The sequence below is a fragment of the Mercenaria mercenaria genome, chromosome 17, assembly GCF_021730395.1.
Source record: "Mercenaria mercenaria strain notata chromosome 17, MADL_Memer_1, whole genome shotgun sequence".
Taxonomy (NCBI): domain Eukaryota; kingdom Metazoa; phylum Mollusca; class Bivalvia; order Venerida; family Veneridae; genus Mercenaria; species Mercenaria mercenaria.
In genome coordinates this window covers 10,171,772-10,191,207 of record NC_069377.1, presented here as the reverse complement: position 1 = coordinate 10,191,207, position 19,436 = coordinate 10,171,772, and the positions used below count along the sequence as shown (strand labels likewise).

The 19,436-nt window shown below is 34.8% G+C and overlaps 2 protein-coding genes across 9 annotated transcripts in view; one reads left to right on the top strand and one right to left on the bottom strand.

Annotated features, from left to right (window-relative positions):
* LOC123537643 (DNA damage-binding protein 1-like) overlaps positions 1–6,971 on the top strand; it is a 44,833-nt gene extending 37,862 nt beyond the window's left edge. The window contains exons 24-28 of the mRNA XM_045321473.2: positions 1,062–1,147; positions 2,222–2,305; positions 3,000–3,102; positions 4,456–4,579; positions 6,650–6,971. Coding sequence (XP_045177408.2) covers positions 1,062–1,147; positions 2,222–2,305; positions 3,000–3,102; positions 4,456–4,579; positions 6,650–6,733 — 481 coding nt within the window. The 3' untranslated portion in view covers positions 6,734–6,971. The remainder of the gene's footprint in view (positions 1–1,061; positions 1,148–2,221; positions 2,306–2,999; positions 3,103–4,455; positions 4,580–6,649) is intronic.
* A 4,895-nt stretch (positions 6,972–11,866) lies between these two features.
* The window catches only part of LOC123536740 (dihydropyrimidinase-like), a 75,705-nt gene continuing 68,135 nt past the window's right edge, over positions 11,867–19,436 (bottom strand). For 6 of the 8 annotated variants that reach the window (XM_053528979.1, XM_053528978.1, XM_053528981.1 and 3 more), the window contains 2 exons: positions 18,649–18,750; positions 11,867–13,795 (listed from right to left, as the gene is read on the bottom strand). In XM_053528979.1, the coding sequence (XP_053384954.1) occupies positions 13,710–13,795; positions 18,649–18,750 (188 nt within the window). In that variant the 3' untranslated portion in view covers positions 11,867–13,709. The remainder of the gene's footprint in view (positions 13,796–18,648; positions 18,751–19,436) is intronic. The other 2 variants (XM_045320123.2, XM_045320121.2) reach the window with 1 other exon arrangement.

Here is a 19,436-nt window from a genome sequence, read left to right as displayed (position 1 = left end):
CGCACTGATGACATTCTGCAAACAGGTGTGTACTGTGCTATTTTTAGATTGTGTTAATTGGCGAGTGCTGATACTGACATAACATGATGATAAGACAGGAACTTGTTTATTGAAGATGTTAAGTGTGAAAAGAGATATTTTAAGGATACATTTGAGTAGATTAAAGAGCCGACCTTTATTGGATTGATGGCAATCATTATCAATGATGGAGAAAACAACTTGAGATAGGTTTTAACATTCTTTCAACAGCTATGGTTTTCAATTTCATTTTGATGAGTAAAAAGTATTTTTCAGTATAGATTCAAAAGGGTGAAATAGATTTTTTTCCAATCAATGTTAGCTTCTGTTCATTTGCAAAAAATCTAAGAATGTAAAAAAAACCTGCAGATTATTCACATTAAAGAAACTCGCCAGTATAAAATTTCATCCAAATTCCAACTCCTCTGCTCAAACCATACTGTAATAACTGAATAAAGTTACTATAAATCTATATATAATTTTTTGTTTACATTGCAGAATTTCTAAAATGAACTTTTCCAATCTTTCGTTTTGGACAGTACCGGTAACTGTTAAAAGCTAAGGGTGCTTACAAAAAAGATACTGATATATGGCAAACAGTGCAGATCATGATCAGATGCATGGACAATTTACACTCGTCGCAAAGGCAGAATCAATCGTATTCAACAGGATTAAGATTAAAATGTTTTAAAATGCAACTTAAGCACCTAAAAAAATAGATCAGATCTTATCTGTTATACAGTTTTATAGAATCAACCAAAAATTTCCTAAAAAAATGCTCGTCGAAAATATCTCCTGGATTTTCATCAAATATCCTGGATTTTCAACTGAAATCTCCTGGAAAATTGTCCACGGAACTTGACATGTATGTACATGGCAAGTTGCATGTCTAAAGGGTTGATGGATCAGGGTCTTTTTCTTGACCAGGATGGTTTGAAAGGAGCCATTTTGTCATGTTTGTTACCACAACAAATGGAAATAGAGATTTCTCTCACCCATGATAGATGTGTTAGTTTAAGGAACTTAATCACACTTTATTTTAGTGCTGCAACCACAGATGAGGAACGACAGAATCTACAAGAAACTGGTCTCTTCCATCTTGGTGAATTTGTCAATGTTTTTAGACACGGTAAGATCAGTTTGTCTTTGTTATATACCTAAAGAGACGTATTATCTTCTACCCTCAGTGTCCATCCGTTAGCAATTTCATGTTCACCACATTGAGACGACATGCAGAGTGCATGTTCTGGATGGCTCGCTTGGAGGTCAAGGTCACACTTAGGGGTCAATAGTCATATGAGTGTGTTTCGTATCCGCCCTGTAACTCTTGAACTGCTTGAAGGATTGTATAGAAACTTGGCACAAATGTTTATCACATCGAGACGACATGCAGGGCGCATGTTCTGGATGGCTTGCTTCAAGGTGAAGGTTACACTTAGGGGTCAAAGGTCATCGCTCTGTAACTCTTTGAATGCTTTGAACGATTTCAAAGAAACTTGACACAAATGTTCACCATTGAGACGATGTGCAGAGCGCATGTTCTGTATGGCTAGCTACAAGGTCAAGGTCACACTTAGGGGTCAAAGGTCATACCATCTGGTGTATATAGCTCCGCATTGCGGTGCTCTTGTTCATTCTGTGTTAAATGATATTAAAAGAAATGTGATTACTTTGTTATCCAAAGCTATAGTGGTAATATTTATTCCAACATGTGTACTTCAAAGTCTGAAATGAACTGTATAATTATGTTTTATTTTAGAAGAGCTAAATGCATTTGTTATCAGTTATACAGCGGTAAAGTTGAACTCAAATTTAGTCATATTGTTAGGTCAAGGTCAAACAGCTGAGGTGACATGGACCACTAGTCTGATTCCTGCTTTGAGGCATATTTTTTCTCGTAGTGTACGAGAGTTTGAAACTGAATAGATTTTTGTGGTATGTTCATGGACTTATTAATTGGCAATCACAGCAGTCCTGGCTTTGTTGTGGTAAATATCTAGCATTAGGCAGTCATATCTAGTAGAAGCTTGAAGATTCCTCCAAAACATGTTTGTCAGTGAATGCCCTGAGGGGGTAGTCTGAGGGGTCTTCTGTCATGTTCTGGAAAATTGATGCTATTGCTAGCTGACATTATTACTTTATACTGATGAATGTTTGTACTACACATACCATTTAGCATTTCATTTCCTACTCTGTGATTTAGGTTCCTTGGTGATGCAACATTCATTTGAGAGTAGTACACCAACCCAGGGCTCTGTCTTGTTTGGTACAGTCAATGGTGCAGTAGGTATGTAGACATATCAGTTCCCAATAAAATATCCTAATTCCATTGTGGTTGCATTTTTTTTCGTTTCCCATTGGACTTTTTTGTGTGAAATAGGACCAGATTGGTAAGACATAAGTTAGTTCCATCACTGGCAGTAATGTAGAAAAATTTACTTAGTTTTGAGGATAAAGTGCAATATAATGTACTGTTCTGCAGCTTATTGTGATATATTTAAAAATGTTAAACAGCACCATTTATTAAATGTGTTATTATAAAGAACAGTATTGGTTGTTTCTGGTAATAGAAACTTTTTAAATGTCTTGATTATTCTTGAATTTTGTAAGTTACAGGTATTTTGGATAACAAAATGTTTTTAAAATTTCAATTTTGACATCTGTTAATATAATGTTATAAAACTGTCAGGATATTTTAGTATGGTAAGTTTTGTAAAATTCCTGGTAAATATCAAATATTTTCATTTTTCAGAAGACAGTATTGAAGATAAAGGTCCTACTTCCACCCATAGAGGCCTTTAAAATGCAATTTACAAAAAAAAACTATTTTGGATTTGGTGCAATAAATAATATTAGCTCCCTAATTTAAATGTTAAGTGAATTGCAGTTACATGTGATACTTTAGTGATCTTTGTGTTTTCATTATTAGAAAAGAAGCAAATCCAAACAAAAAACAAACATATTTTCAATTTGCTCCACAGGTCTAGTCACTCAGTTACCACCAGACTTCTACCATTTCTTGCTGGACGTGCAGGGAAGGTTGGCTAAAGTGATCAAAAGTGTTGGCAAAATAGACCACTCATTGTATCCTTCTAAACATGACAGTGATATTGGCAGAATTTGTCTCATATTGGCAGAACTTGTCTCATATTGGCAGAACTTGTCTCATATTGGCAGAACTTTATTTATATTGACAGAACTTGTATTAATTTGGCAGAACTTGTCTCAGAAGTAGTAACTCGCATTGGTAGCTAGGTGGTAAATTGCCCACCTTTCATGCTGAAGTTGAGTGTTTGATTCCAGTCTGGGTCATATTGATTTTTATGCCCCCACTTTGGGGAGGGGGGCATATAGATTTGCCCTTGTCCGTCCTTCCGAGAATGTCGTGTCGCACCTAGCTCCAAAAGTATTTGACATAGAGTCACAAAATTTTACAGGAATGTTGGTCAGCATGTGTAGTTGTGCACCTGGGGTTTCGCTTCTGGAATCATTCAGTCATGTAGGAGTTATAGCCCCTGACTGTAAAAATCCTTCATTTTAGTGTTGTGACGCGCCTAACTCCAAGAGTATTTGACGTAGAGTCACAAAACTTTACAGGAATGTTGGTCAGCATGTGTTATTGTGCACCTGGGGTTTCGTGTCCGGATTTGTCCAGTCGTGTAGGAGTTCTGGCCCCTGACTTAGTAAAAAATTGGTCATTTTAATGTTGTGTTGCGCGTAGCTCAAAAAGTGTTTGACCTAGAGTCACCAAAGTTTACAGGAATGTTGGTCAGCATGTGCAGTTGTGCACCTGGGGTTTTGCGTCCGGATTCATTCAGTCATGTAGGAGTTATGGCCCCTGACTTAGATAAAAATTGGTCATTTTAATGTTGTGTTGTGCGTAGCTCCAAAAGTATTTGACCTAGAGTCACCAAAGTTTACAGGAATGTTGGTCAGCATGTGCAGTTGTGCACCTGGGGTTTTGCGTCCGGATTCATTCAGTATTGTAGTAGTTATGGCCCCTGACCTAAGAAAATATTGTCATTTTTATGTCATGTAGTGTAGTCATGTAGTCATGTAGTCCCATGGACACATTTCTAGTTTATAAAAATGTTAGTAGTCTATGCTTTGCTCTCAGCATAAGAGAATGATTATAGAACTGATCAGCCGCATCATTAAAATGTGACCGGTTGTCTTACCATGACATGATTCTGCAGTGTGATATTCCAGTGAAGTAGCACTATATAGTTTGACGTTGTGCTCTGTTACCTAGTTATTGGGTCTTTTAAAAAAAATATACCATAAAAGGTATTGGTGTATCATATGTCACACAAATGCTATGTAACATCAAAAAAGTATAGTAGGGGAACTTGTTTTTAGAATTTTTGATTAGCAGTAAAATGGTATAATTTTATGTACATATATCTGCATATGAATTTACCTTAACACTATGTTAAGTTGGCGGTCATTTCACACGGAACGTAAGACAGAAGTATGCACAGGTTTTATTGATGGTGACCTTATTGAAAGTTTCCTGGATCTCTCGAGGGACAAAATGTCTGAGGTTGTACAGGCGCTACAGGTAAACTTTGAATGAAGTGAATTTCTTCTCCAGGAGAATTTTCTTCCACTTTGGTTATTGTTTAATGCTATGAAATCATAAGTATCCTATTTTCACGGATTTCCAACTTTATAGTTTTGTTTATTTCATAGAACTAACTTCGGATTTTCCTGTTTATATGGTCTTATAAATGGAAAATTGACCAATTTAATGTCTTGATGGTAATAGTCATTTTGAACCATGAAATTTTTTTATCTGTGAAATCAAACAAATTCACAGCATAGTATCCACTTCAATAGGCACAAAATATATTTTATTACAATCAAACATTGTTCGGTCGAACGCTGGTAATTCGAACACCACCTTGGCTTGAACTCGTCAGGTCCCGGTAAAATCCATTTATAATGTAAATTGTTCAATGGCTACTGATAACTTGAACAGATTTTGCCGGTCCCATCAAGTTGAAGTGAACAAAGCTTGACTGTAGTTAATAGTTATAAAACTTGACATAAGTTGGTATAGTGTTCTTAAATGTGCAGATTTGAATGGTGCAGTACAAATACAATGTTACATTCTTGGTTGTATGTGAAATACATTCCTATTGATTGTAAATGTCATTTGCATGATTATTATTTCAGTATAAAGCGAAGGTATTTTGTTAAAGGGGCTTGCCACCAGTTGTGTTCCAAGATTTTAGAAACTTAAAAGGAACATTTAGGTTGTTTGTAATTTTGAAGAAAAAAAGGACAAAAACTGTGAATTAGGGAATTATAGGCATTTGTTTTCTAAAGCACTACCATAGTACATGTATATATGAACCGCGCCATGAGAAAACCAACATAGTGCGTTTGCGACCAGCATGGATCCAGGCCAGCCTGCGCATCTTGCGCAAACCATTAGGGAACAGCATGGATCTTGACCAGACTGCACGGATGCGCAGACTGGTCTGGATCCATGCTGGTCGCAAATGCACTATGTTGGTTTTCTCATGGCGCAGCTCATATTTTGTTTTTGTTGGGTTTAGAGTTACAGCAATACTTTTCTGCCAGAATATCAGATTCAGTAGTTTTATACAAGTAGATGATATTTTTTTTTAAAAGTTGACAAGAGGTACATCTGGAGGCATCCCCTATCCATCAAAACATGTTTCTGTTCTCATTTTCGAAGATTTTATGTGTTGAAGTTTTGAATTTTAAATTTTTGGTTTCAAGTTAAATACTGGAAAATAAAAATCTTTTAACTTGGAAGATGGACTTAAAGCAATAAAAAATAACCAGTTTTGTAATTTAGACAATTTTTCTAAAAAAGTATGATTACTGGTACTACTAGATTTGTAAGTTTCAGGTTTTGAATCAAGGTTGAATTCTTTCGTGCTGTAGAAGCTTTATAATAAGTCTGAAAAGTTGGCATTCTCTGTTAGGATACCAATTAATGCTACAGTTGTGCCAGTAGGGACAATCTCTTACACCCGTATCAGTTTGAAAGTCACCACAACCTTTAAAGTAGTTCTGCACATTTGATAAACCGGAAGTAATGGCGTAACGTTATTTATCCGAGAAAATTATTTTATGAATTAATTGTAACCCTTGAGAAAATCGATTAAAACAGCAAGGTTACTATCATTATAAAGATGATATTGAAATGTTTGACACATTAAATAATGCCAAATTATGTCTTGAAATCAGCTTGAAATGCGCAGATTTCTTTAATGATGGGCAAATATATCGAAAGCAAAGACACAGACCTATTCATTTTATGTCATCATATTATTAATGACTGTGAGAAGTTTCATAAAAATCTACTTAGTAGAAAAAATTCGGAAAAATGTCATATGAAATTTTGATTTTCCCATAGACTCCCATTATGAAAACTTGCTTGAGGTTCATAATTTTCAAATTAGTTTAAACAAAAATTCAGGTACGCGACCTGTCTTTTTTATTTGCTGAATTTTTCTAAGTATATACTAAAATTTTGGAAAATCAAAGTTTAATCAAATTCTACATAGTAGAGACCTTTATGATCCGAACGTGCAGAACCACCTTAAACTTGACGTTAAATTATAGTTTAAATACAATTTTTTTTTTTTTGTAGATTGATGATGGCAGTGGAATGAAGAGGGATGCAACTGTAGATGATCTTGTAAAAATGGTTGAGGAATTGACAAGGATTCATTAGCTTTAGCTGGCCCAAAAATTTATATACTGTGCTGTAAAGATTCGCTTTGCGGTAGAAAGCATGTTTACACATACCATGTTTGTTTCTAAACCTTGGCTAAATGGCATGTCAGTTGATCATGTGGATGTAGGAAGAGAGTGATTGTATTTACATCTCTGCCGGGTTGGATTGTCTACAGACTTGTTACTTATTACTTGGTACAGTAACAAAAATATTGTAGGACTTGTTTAGCCAGTTTGTGCAAAATTGGTAGTTCATCCCTGGTATAAGAATAAAAAAGAATGTCTTGAAAAAAATGAATTGCCTCCCTTCTTGACAATGTTATGTTCCAATATCACATATATCCTCTGTATATGAGAAGCTAGTGTTTTCTATCACATTAAAAGAATGAAAAGCTTTTATCCGACAAACGCTTTCTATAAAAACAACAGAAACTTTGGAGATACCTTTGAACAAATTTTATAAAGGAGTATGGAAGATTTTATCAAAGTACTGCTTAGAATGCCCACTTAGGTAATGTGCAAATCTATGGATCACAGGGTCACGAGTTTGATTCTCTGGCAAGGGGTATGTTCTCTATGACAATATGATAGAAGATAATGTGTCTAAAGTCCTTTCATCCTCCACCTCTGATTCATGTGGAGAAGTTGGCAGTTGCTTGCAGAGAACAGGTTAATACTGGTACAGAATCTAGGAACACTGGTTAGGTTAACTACCCACTGTTACATAACTGAAATACTGTTCAAAACCGCTCTAACCCACCAAAGAAACAAAAGAATTAAAATATGATCTTTGTAGTGATTTTTATTAGCTCATGTCACAAAGTGACAGTGTGAGCTTTTCTGGATCGCGCATGGCGTCCGTCTGGTCCTCCGTGCGTAAACTTTTGTTGTGACCATCTAGAGTCACATTTTTTCTATGGAGATTTGTGAATGTTGGTCAAATGTTCATCATTGAGATATCTATGTCAAGTTCGAAACTGGGTCAACTGCGGTCAAAAACTAGTCAGTAGGTCTAAAAATAGAAAAACCTTGTGACCTCTCTAGAGCCATATTTTTCAATAGAATTTAATAAAAATTAGTCAGATGTTAACCTTGTCTGTATCTAGTCAAGATCGAAATGGGTCACGTGCCATCAAAACTAGGTCAGTAGGTCAAATATAGAAAAACCTTGTGACCTCTAGAGCCTATTTTCATGGGATCTGTATGAAAGTTGGTCTGAGTGTTCATCTTGATGATATCTAGGTTCAGTTCGAAACTTGGTCACGTGCTGTCAAAACAGGTCATAGGTACTAAAAATAGAAAAACCTTGTGACCTCCTAGAGGCCAATATTTTTCATGGATCTTCATGAAAATTGGTCAGAATGTTCTTATTGATGATATCTAGGCCATGTTCGAAAGAGTTCATGTGGTCTCAAAACTAGGTCAGTAGGTCTAAAAATAGAAAAACTTTTTGACCTCTCTAGAGCCATATTTTTCAATGACCTTCATGAAAATTAGTCAGAATGTTCACCTTGATGAATCTAGGTCAAGTCGAAACTTGGGATGTGGGTCGAAAATCTAGGTATTAGTCTAAAAATAGAAAAACCTTTGACCTCTCTAGAGGCCATATTTTCCATGGATCTTCATGAAGTTATTAGTCTGAAAGTTCACTTTGATGATGTCTAGGTCAAGTTTGAAAGTGGGTCAATGAGGTCTAAAAAACTAGGTCATTAAGGCTAAAAATAGAAAAACCATGTGACCTTCTAGAGGCCTTATTTTACATTGATCTTCATGAAAATTAGTCAAGATGTTCACCTGATGATATCTTGGTAGTTGGAAGTGGATGAAGTGTGGTCTAAAACTAGGTCATTAGGTCTAAAAATTGAGAAACCTTGTGACCATCTTAGGGGCCCAACTTTTCATGAGATCTTCCTGAAAATATGGTCAGAATGTTCACCTTTTGAATCTAGTGTCCAAGTTCGAAACTGGTCAGTGCTTTAAAAACTAGGTCCTTAGGTCAATTAATAGAAAAAACCTTGTGACCTCTCTAGAGCCGACTTTTATGAGATCTTCATGAAAATTGGTGAGAATGTTCACCTTGATGGTATCTAGGTCAAGTTCAAAACTGGGTCAAGTGCCTCAAAAACTAGGTCAATAGTCAGAAAATTTAGAACAACCTGTTGACCTCTCTAGAGGGCCATATTTTTCAATGGATCTTCATGAAAACTTGGTCAGAATTTTTATCTCGAATCTAATTCAAGTTCAGAACTGGGTCAATGAGCTGAAAACTAGGTCACTATGTCAAATAATAGAAAAAAACGATGTCATACTCAGTTCAAAACTGGGTCATGTGGGGACAGGTGAGCGATTCAGGACCATCATGGTCCTCTTGTTGCTGGGGAGATCTGTATTTGAAAAAAAGAAAATCCGAAATGTATTGCTTTACTTTGATTTTAAAGTAATTGTCCAAAATTTTGTAGCAGTACAAAATGTGTTCATTTGAAACCTTTAGAAATGGGCATTAGTTTATTAACAGGGACATTTAAGTGCTTTATAATGTTTACTTATTTACATAGTTAAAGCCTAAACTGGATATAGAATTCTTTCATTCGTTCAACCAAACTGCCCATTTGTGTTTGAAGTAATGTCCAGCGGGGTATGTGGTGTCATTCTTCACCAGTTGCACTGAATAGTCTATGTATGACCTAAATGATTTTGTTTTGATTTGATACCTCAGAAAGTACGCATTTTGAACAAATTTCTGGTACTTCGTGTTTAAAAAAAAAAAAAGTGCTGTGAGAGGTTGCCACGTTTATAAAAATATGTATCTGTATTTGTAAACTAAGTGCTATTGCATATTGTTATGATGTGCTGTTTAGTGAGTTGTTTTCCCATTTGTTACTTCTGTTTTGATAGACTTATTCTAATCATTTGACCTTGTACGACTTGATGTACAGGGTTTTCACTGGAAAGTCATTTAATTTCGTAAGCAGGAAATTTTGTGGTTCTGGATATAGCATCTTTTTTTTAGATATGAATTCATGGATTTCGATTTTTGAAGATAAAATGTTTGGGAATTTTATTTATTTATTAAGATTTATTTTCTTGGATCGGGGCAACAGAGAAAAATACGGAAATTAATCCTCCACCAAGTTTTTTTGGTTTCACAGTATAGGGACTGTTAGTGCTAACTTGTTATATATTTCAATTGAAGTAAATCTAACTTTGTGTTCGATGGTCCCAGTGGAATACGATGAATCTTTTTAATTTTATGGGTACAAAATTTTGTGGTTTTGCTTGAAAGGCTATTGCATTTGACTATTTTGTAGACTTTGACCTTTGAATATAAAAATGAATGGGAATTTCACTGCTTCATTTTGATAAAAGTTCTGGGATTGACACAATATAAAAAATCTGTCTGGTCAGAAAAATTAAATATTTCACAGTATTTTCTGAAACTGTTCAGTTCAGTTTCTAAAATTTCAAAAATTTCTTCACATATATTTAGTGAGAATTTGAGCAGCTGTTACTTGGCAATTTATGTTTATATTTTGCAAATTAAGGGAAAATTTGAAAGATTTAGTACTGTTTGAGAAATTATTGCCAATGATGTTCCGTGTAATTGTTCATGTTTTTTTTGTGTATTGCAGAATAAATTTGTAAATGTTGAAATTTGTTGGTATTATTGGCATAAGAGGAAAATTACGTATTTAATGCCCAAGGCATAGTTTAGTTAAAAACAGTTGCTTAAATAGTAATGTAGATTTTTGCAGTTTACTCAGCGTCACATCACCACCTGCCTATATTGCAAGTTAATACCTTTATTATACCCCCACAAAACGGGGGGTATATAGGAGTGAGCTTGTCGGTCTGTTGGTTTTCATGGTTTCTGGACAATAGCTTGTGAAAGGCTTGACAGATATAATAGTTTTTGGTACACAGATATAACATCAGAAAATACAGGTCAAGTTTGATTTTGAGGTCAGTAGGTCAGTCACAATGACCCAGAACAGTTAACGGGTTCCGGATGATAACTTGAAAACGCTTTGGCCTAGGATCATAAATTTTGGTACACAGGTGTAACATCATGAAATAAAGGTCAAGTTCAAGAGGTCAAACATCAAGGTCACAACGCCTCTGAACAGTTAAATGGTTTCCGGATCATAACTTGAGAACGCTTGGGCCTAGGATCATAAATTTTGGTACACAAAATAAAGGTCAAGTTCGACTTTGAGGTCAGTAGGTCAAAGGTTAAGGTCGCAATGACACAAATCAGTCAAATGGTTTCCGTATTGGGCCTAGGATCACGAAAATTGATAGGGAGGTTGGCCATGACCAGCAGATGACCCCTAATGATTTTTAGGTCACAGGTCAAGGTCGCAATGACCCGGAAAAATTTAATAAGGAGGTTGGTAATGACCAGCAGATGACCCTATTGATTCAGAGTTCAAAAGGTCATGGTGACCGGGAACATTTAAACTGTTTCCATACAATAACTTCAGAATGCTTAGGTCAAGGATCATGAAATTTCATAGGGAGGTTGATCAGGACCAGCAGATGACCCCTATTGATTTTGAGGTCAGTAGGTCAAAGGTCAAGCAAGTTCGGTTTTGTGACAAGGCCATATTGTGGGGGTATAATTAGTCACTCCTGTTTCAAGTTGTGCTCTGGACACAAAATATGATGGGCAGATTTGACCTTGCTATGGCTTTGACCTTCCACCACCCTGGATCATGCACTCTGCACATCACCATCTACCTATATCCAAATTTTGAAGTCAATACTTTGAATGGTTAGAAAGTTATGCTCCAGATTCTAAATACAACAGACATGACATTTGAGCTCAATTTGTGACTGACCTAAGATCGGTTTATGTGCTCTGCTCAACTTCTCATTGCCAGTTTGCCACTTACCTACATGCTAAGTTTAAGGTCAATGCCTTGAATGGTTATTTAGTTATGCTCCATACTCGAAATACGATGGACAGTTTTGAACTCTCAGCTCGGTATGTGACCTTGACCTTTTACCTACAGAGTTGGTTCAATCGCTCTGCACACTCTGTTATACAAATTATGATGGATGTACAGATGCACACACCATCACATAATACATCCATTTTTCAAAAAGGGCGTATAAAAATGAGAAAAGCATATTTCTACTGGGTATACTTTAATCTTTAGCCAAGTATAAACTTAATAAACAAATACAGTGAGGCTTTAAAATAGAACAAAAGATTCATTTTACCACTTTACACAAAAAAATGTACTACACCGAGAAAAAAAGTATATTTTATTAATACACATATCAAACTACATCAAGTCAAAAAACTGGTTTTACCTCAGTCATAATATTACTGGGTATTTTTACAGTATGGTGACATCTAAATTTATATGACTGAATTAAATTTATCAAAACGTTAGAAGAAAAAATTGCATCTAGGAAATATTGAACAGACCAAGTCACTGCTTGAAGAAATATTAAGCACATACTTTAGCTAACAGAATTATATAGTGCAGTATCTAGCTAAATTCAGGTAATCTTGAATACTTAATTTTAAACTGTATAACTAGGCATCTAAGTTACCTCCCTTTGTTTTTAATGTGCCATTTGCAAAAAATTGAATTTTTGCTACTTATTTCATTTTACAACTACCAAAACAGTTAAAAAGAGTGACTGAGGACTACTAACTCAAGCATTTACAATATATCTACAACTTCTAAATATACATTTTACAGTATTTAAAAATTTCAACAATATGCTTTAATATTCAGCCCATGTGTCTGAAATTTTAATATTCAGCCCATGTGTCTGAAAAATACATCATGAAATACAAAACATTGTACAGTATTATAAATTATTCTAAAAACGATGACAAATTTATTATCCTATAAAAAGACAATATACACAGACAATCAATTTAAAGGTTAGCTTTTTTTTTCATTCATACATCATAAAAAGCAAGGCAGCAAGTTTTACTATATTAATACAAATTCGCACAAGAATTACGCAAGAAAATGACCTGTAAAAAATGTTTGAAGTTCCCGACTTCTGTTTATTCAAAGATGGATATAATTTATTCTTAAGTTTGAACTTGCAGATCATGCAGAATAGTCCTTTGTCATATATAAAGGCAAACTTTAATTAAGAACTGTTCAACAGTTAACACAATTGCAGACGAGACAATTTTTCTGTGTTAATAAATAACCCTGCCAGCGTATATTGTATATCGCATAAACTGATCTGAAATACTTTAAGTTGTGGATGACATGACTTTGTAGATCTAATTGGCAGCTTCAGTGATGACAAATGAGGAGAAAATCAATTTGAGCTTTAGGAAAGGATACAAAAAGCAGGATATATAAAAATACATGATGAACACATAAGCTTGAAAACCTCTTACATACCTATATCTCAACTTATCTGAGACTTTGCCCTATAGGACATGAAAATCACCAATATAAAAATCATCACTACTTGGAATATATTATTGCCTAGCAACGCATCTCCAGTTAACAGCATTTCTTTTCATTTTCTTCTGAATATTTTTTTATTCAATCTAAGAAATTTCAACCTAATTTTCTTGCCGATAAAAAAAACAACTCGCTTTTCCTTTTAAAAAAATAATTTGAAATTAATTTTTGTAATCTGGCCACTGAAATCAAATGTAACATTCACAGGAAGTGTATCGTTACCTTGATGCAAAAACTGGTTAACTGCACCGACTTTAATTAGCAGTTAACCACAATTCTCCCCGAGAGATGATTATCTGTTAACTACTAAATGCTCGCAATAAAATGGCCCCCGAAACCGAACCACACAGAACGACAGCATTTAGCTTGCCTTCAACACCACTTCAGTCCTTTCTTAAAACTAGCAAAATCAAACATGTCCAAATGAAATGAGATAAACGTAAGAATGTCCTTGCTGTAGTTATGCGTAACTTAATGTCTATACTGAATTGTACATCGGAAAATTTGAAGATTCTATATGGCATTCTACCAGAGACCTGACGCTTTTCCTCCTGGTGGATTGGAGACTTTGATTTTATGTCGTGTTGGTACAGCATCGTCAACTTGACTGCCTGAAATACAGAAAAAGGTTTGGTTATCAATCCATTTTTTATTCTAATTTTGAAATAAACTTTAAACAAAGAATCGATAAAACTGAATGATGCTCCCCGGTGCATGTGCTTGTCCCAATATGGGGAATATCAGAAACCAATCAAAGGCCTGAATGGCCTGAGTTGGCTAATGATTGATGTACTGACAGTATAGTCTACCAGTTTCAGTTTGTTTTTAGTTTTTTTCTTAAAATTTCATAACACAGCTCGATATTTACCCAAAATATTATATCCGGATACGATTACACTTTTCTCCAGTTTGAACAATATATTTTACAAATTGTGATGATACGAAGACATTTAGCAGCAATTGGCAGTATCTGACATTGAAGTTTACGTTAAATTACCTCTTATTTAAATCTTTTCATAAAAAAGTTGTTTCGTTTCGCCAAACATAAACGATCAACTATTTACGATTTCAAAAACTACAATTTAATGTTTCGCCGGTTTGTTTATTTCTCGAAAATACAGAATTAAAATCATTTTTAATATCAATATACTAAACAAACCAGTAAGAGCTTCTTTTCCGATAATTTATCCATTTACTGACTGCAAAATTCAACCCCACGCAAAGTTTATAGAAATCATACGATGCGTGTTTACGTTCAATGTGGAAGAATTAAGGCTGATCGCTATGTTACCTAACGCATCCAGACGATTCAGATTTTGTTTTTAAAAAGCATTGTGTGCGTTTCTGTAATTTTATATACGTTTATATGCTTAGAAATTATTAGACATGCGTATTGCATTATTTCTATACGTAATTTACGCTAATACGCATCTTATCTGGAGCCCTGCTGGAACTATTTTTGTCTTTCGCTGGATGTTTTACCCAAGCTTTGTAAGCCTGCGCAATTCTTAAAATGCACATTTATGCTTAATGAGTTACATTCGAGAATTGCACATTACAAGTCATAAATATGCAGATTACATCGTATATTGGTCATAGCAAAGGAATTGACACAACTTAACTTCATTCATGCAGTGGAACTGTTCGAATTTGAGAAATCTAATGGAACTACATCCTTTACATGGTTATTCAGTCCATTTAGAATCGTTGGATAGCAAGGACTCGTCAAAAGGCTTTCAGCCTTTAGCCGACTCAAAAAAAATGGAGATTATAAAAAGAAGAAAATTGAATAAAGGGAGATAATTAAAGCAAGTGACATATCATTAAGTGTAATAATTTTTGACTCTAAGTTTCAATGAAATGCCATTAATACTTTTAAAGTGATGCTCCAAACAAGCTTTATTTTGTACAATAAAGGAAGATAATTCAAAAACTAGGTAAAGTAGACTGCACTTCCCGTCAATGGCCATCGACCTCTATCATTTTGTGAAGTTTCAATCGAATACCATTAATACTTTTCAAGTTATAAAGTTATACTCCGGACAAAAGTGTGACAGACGGACAGAAGGAAGGACAGACAAAGCGGCAATTATATGCTTGCCCTTCGGAAAGCATAATAAAATGTAATACCTTCATATAAAATAAGAAATTTATATATTTAACTTGCAAAAAAAAAAAGCAATGTTGAAAAAAATATCTTAAGCTTTTATAATTCCACCACCAGTTATAAGTTAATACAATATGTTTGAAATTTATAAGATAAGATGTGCAGCAGAGGATTTTTACTAACAGACCACCGTAACAAGGTTAGTATTTGAAAATGTAAATCAACGGCTGAACAGAAAACCATTGTCACTCCTTTATTTGACACGAGTTATAAGTTTTTCCTGCAACCCTCTACATATATATTTTGCACCTGTCAATTTTTTTTACAAAACCTTAATTCTTGAAAACTGAGTATACTGCATCACATTTTTTATAAAGAACAGAACATTTTGTTTGCAAAATACTTTTAAAAACAACTTTATGCATTGTAATAATTTTCTTGATTTAAACAATATACCCGTGTATTTCCAAGTTTACATTTATATTACACAAACATAGATAGATGTCCCAGGATTAAGGAATAACCTATACATTAATTTTTAAAAAATCTATTTCCTGTTTTCCTTGGGTTATAAAAGTGATATGACTAGCATTCTAAATACAAATATGTAAAAATAATCTCTGCCATGCTAGAAAAAAAAATTGAAAGATATAAATATGTAATGTCAAGTAATTTAATTAATAGGTCTTACATGAATATAAACAGCAGACTTTATAAACATTCCTGAGCAAAAGCACATATAACACAGAAAACATGATTCACGTGGAAAAGCAAAATGACCTGAACCTCTGATAAAATTAAATGTACCATTTTTTCAAAGTTAAAACTTCTTGCTCGGAATCATTCAAAATCGTTTACAAATCAAAACATTCTGCAAATAAGTTTAATATCCTTTAGCATTATATGAGCCGCTCCATGAGAAAACCAACATAGTGCATTTGCGACCAGCATGGATCCAGACCAGCCTGTGCATCCACACAGTCTGGTCAGGATCCATGCTGTTCGCTAACGGTTTCTCTAATTGCAATAGGCTTTGAAAGTGAACAGCATGAATCCAGACCAGACTGCGCGAATGCGCAGGCTGGTCTGGATCCACGCTGGTCGCAAAACCACTATGTTGGTAAAAAGATTTTCGGATCTAAGCAAAGAATGGTTAATTAGTAAAATTTTGGTTAAAATAATAAGTAAAAATTAAGGTAAATTGATAATATTTGGAAAAGGAAAGTTATAAGCTGGATTAACACTGTTATAGCTCTGTTGCAACATGCCGACATGCGTGAATAAATCTGCATGCCAACAAAAAGGTAAAGGATATATGGCATGGTGCTAGCGAAAATTCTGCTTTTGTGTCGGGACATTCATTATACGTGTTTCTTTGATAGTTTGTTTGCAATGATGCATAAATAAAAACTTACGATTATATTCTAATAAGAAACAAATTACAATTTTTAAGAGGATGAATATCTGAGGAATTCACAACCAATGAAAGGACGGGTAACATATACTATTCCTATTGGTCAGTATTAGACAAACTAGCGTATGAGGACATCCGTTCTGTATGGAAGTTAGACGTAACTTGCATCCTCTTCAATAGGAATGTTTGCATGTTATCATTACACCTAAAAATCCAAAGATGCCTGACATGATTTGCCTTGTTTTCAATAGTACTGTTTAAACCTTACCAATACATCCAAAGATATCTGGCACATTTTGCCTCCTTTTCAATGGTACAATTTACACTTTGCTGACATATAATAAAATCAATTAAAACACCTATCACACTGAACCTGGATAAAGTCTATAAAAAAGACACTTTGGAACATAACTGAAATTCATAATTTTTAAGAGGATTGCTCTAGTACTGGTGACAGTAGAGGTTGATAATGTCATAATTCTTTCAAACTTATTACAGCTGGGGACTGACAGATTATATCAGCTGTGTCTATAGCCCAGGTGCAGCCGTACCATTGAAGGGATGGCCACCCGAATGCCAAGAATCACAGGCCTTTCTTGTAAGATGAAGCTATTTGAATAACAGAATGTTGGTGACAGAAGAAAAAGCATGGTTCCATGTGTAAGTTTAACAGTGTTAAACACCACAGTCATAACAGGAACTATGCTGAAAAGATACAGTGAAACACCGCTCGCTCGAGCATCGATGACTCAAGTACCCGGGCTCGCTTGAGCAATTCATGTGGTCCCGGCCGATTTCCTTCTATTTTCTATGCGAAATTACCATGGCTGGGTCGAGCATCGATAACTCGATCACTCGAGCATAACACTTGGTCCCTGTGTATTAATTTACTCTTTGTTGCTTCTGGCAAACTCGAGCAGAGGTGTCAAAATTTTTCACACCTTCGGTGGTCAGAATGTATTAGTTATTAAAAATTTTCAAACGCCGTGAGAATTACGTGGTCTATTCCATGACTATCTTAAATGTTTGTTTGTCGGTATATTTGATCTGATAATGAGATTATTATTAAAATGTTGAAGAAAAGTTTTATTGATCAAATATCAATCAATTACTGATTACTTAAAACTTCTTTTCTTTTCTGCGGGATCTAAGTATTTTAATCAGCAGTTGTTTGCATGCAAATGAAGGAAATAATGTAGCCTTTTCGGAAAACTGAGACAATAATTTTGATATGCACTTGTTGATAAATAAAAATAAAAAGTCCTAGTTGTTTCTTCACATGTGCCATTTACAAATAACGTATTGAAACTTCTATCATAGATAAAGTTTGTAATACGTTTTTTTTTTCGAAAATGCCATAAGTATGTTATTATTACGCATCACCGTTTACTCTGCAAATGGTCCCGATGACAAGTGGTAAAACAAACTCTAATCTTTTTCTATGTTGGTCAATGTTCGGGTCGCTCGAAACCATGGATAACTCGAGCATTTTGCTCATCCCCTTGTGACCTCGAGCAAGCGGTGTTTTACTGTACATTGAATTCTCCTGCCTTTTTATGAAATCCTCCTCTCCTAATAAGCAAATTGCTTTGTTGACTGATATGAACACTTTTTAACCAATAACATTTTTCAAAGTGAAATATTTATACACAAAAAACTTTTTTAACAGGTGTACCTGGAGAAATTCTCTTCTTGATCATTCTACAAATCTTTTAATCATCATGAAAAAGCATTTAAAACATTTTTCAGATGGTGTAAAATGACGAAAATCACTTGTGCAAAAGGATTTAAGGAAGCTAATCCAACTTAGGAAGCATTTACCGACAATATTCAGAAGCTTAAATCATAAATATCTGATACAGATGACTACAACACTGCGTTTGAGACTTTGGTCCACTGTTACATCATGTCGAGGGATTTGCAGACAGTTGACCAAAACATACCGTATAGCTCGTAATTTCCGCAAGATTCATATTCCCCACCGGAATCTAAATCCGCACACCCACCTTCACATCGCAATAATATTTTCCGTAGAATTTTATCAGCTAAAATTGATAAATAAAATGATATTTCTACGGTATCCAACACTGTTGATCCAATTATACCAACATTAATAAAAAATGTACAAAAAAGAAAAATGTTTACAGTTTACATAAAAATTGATGTTACGCAACATGGAAAAGTATTCCATGCTTAATTAAGGCAGGGTGGCCTAAAATTCGAAGCAAAGTGCCTAAATTCGAAGCAAAGTGTTCTTATTATCACATATTATCAGAATTTTCCTTTTCAAAAACATTTAAAGATTATTAATTTAAAGTTACCTCAAAAATACACGGAATAATTTTTAAGCCCCCCTTCAAAGAAGGAGGGGTATATTGTTTTGCAGATGTCCGCTGGTCAGTTTGTCAGTCGGTCCGTAGACCAATTGGTTTCTGTATGATAAGTCAAGAACGCTTGGGCCTAGGATCAAGAAAGTTGATAGGGAGGTTGGCCATGACTAGCAGGTGACCCCCATTGATTCTGAGATCAATAGGTCAAAGTCACAGTGACCCGGAACAGTTAAACGGTTTCAAGACGATAACTTGAGAACACTTAGGTCTAGGATCACGAAACTTAACAGGGAGTTTGATCATGACCAGCAGATGACCCCTACTGATTTTGAGATCAGTAGGTCAAAGGTCAAGGTCACAGTGACCCAGAACAGTTAAACGGTATTCGGACAGTAACCTGA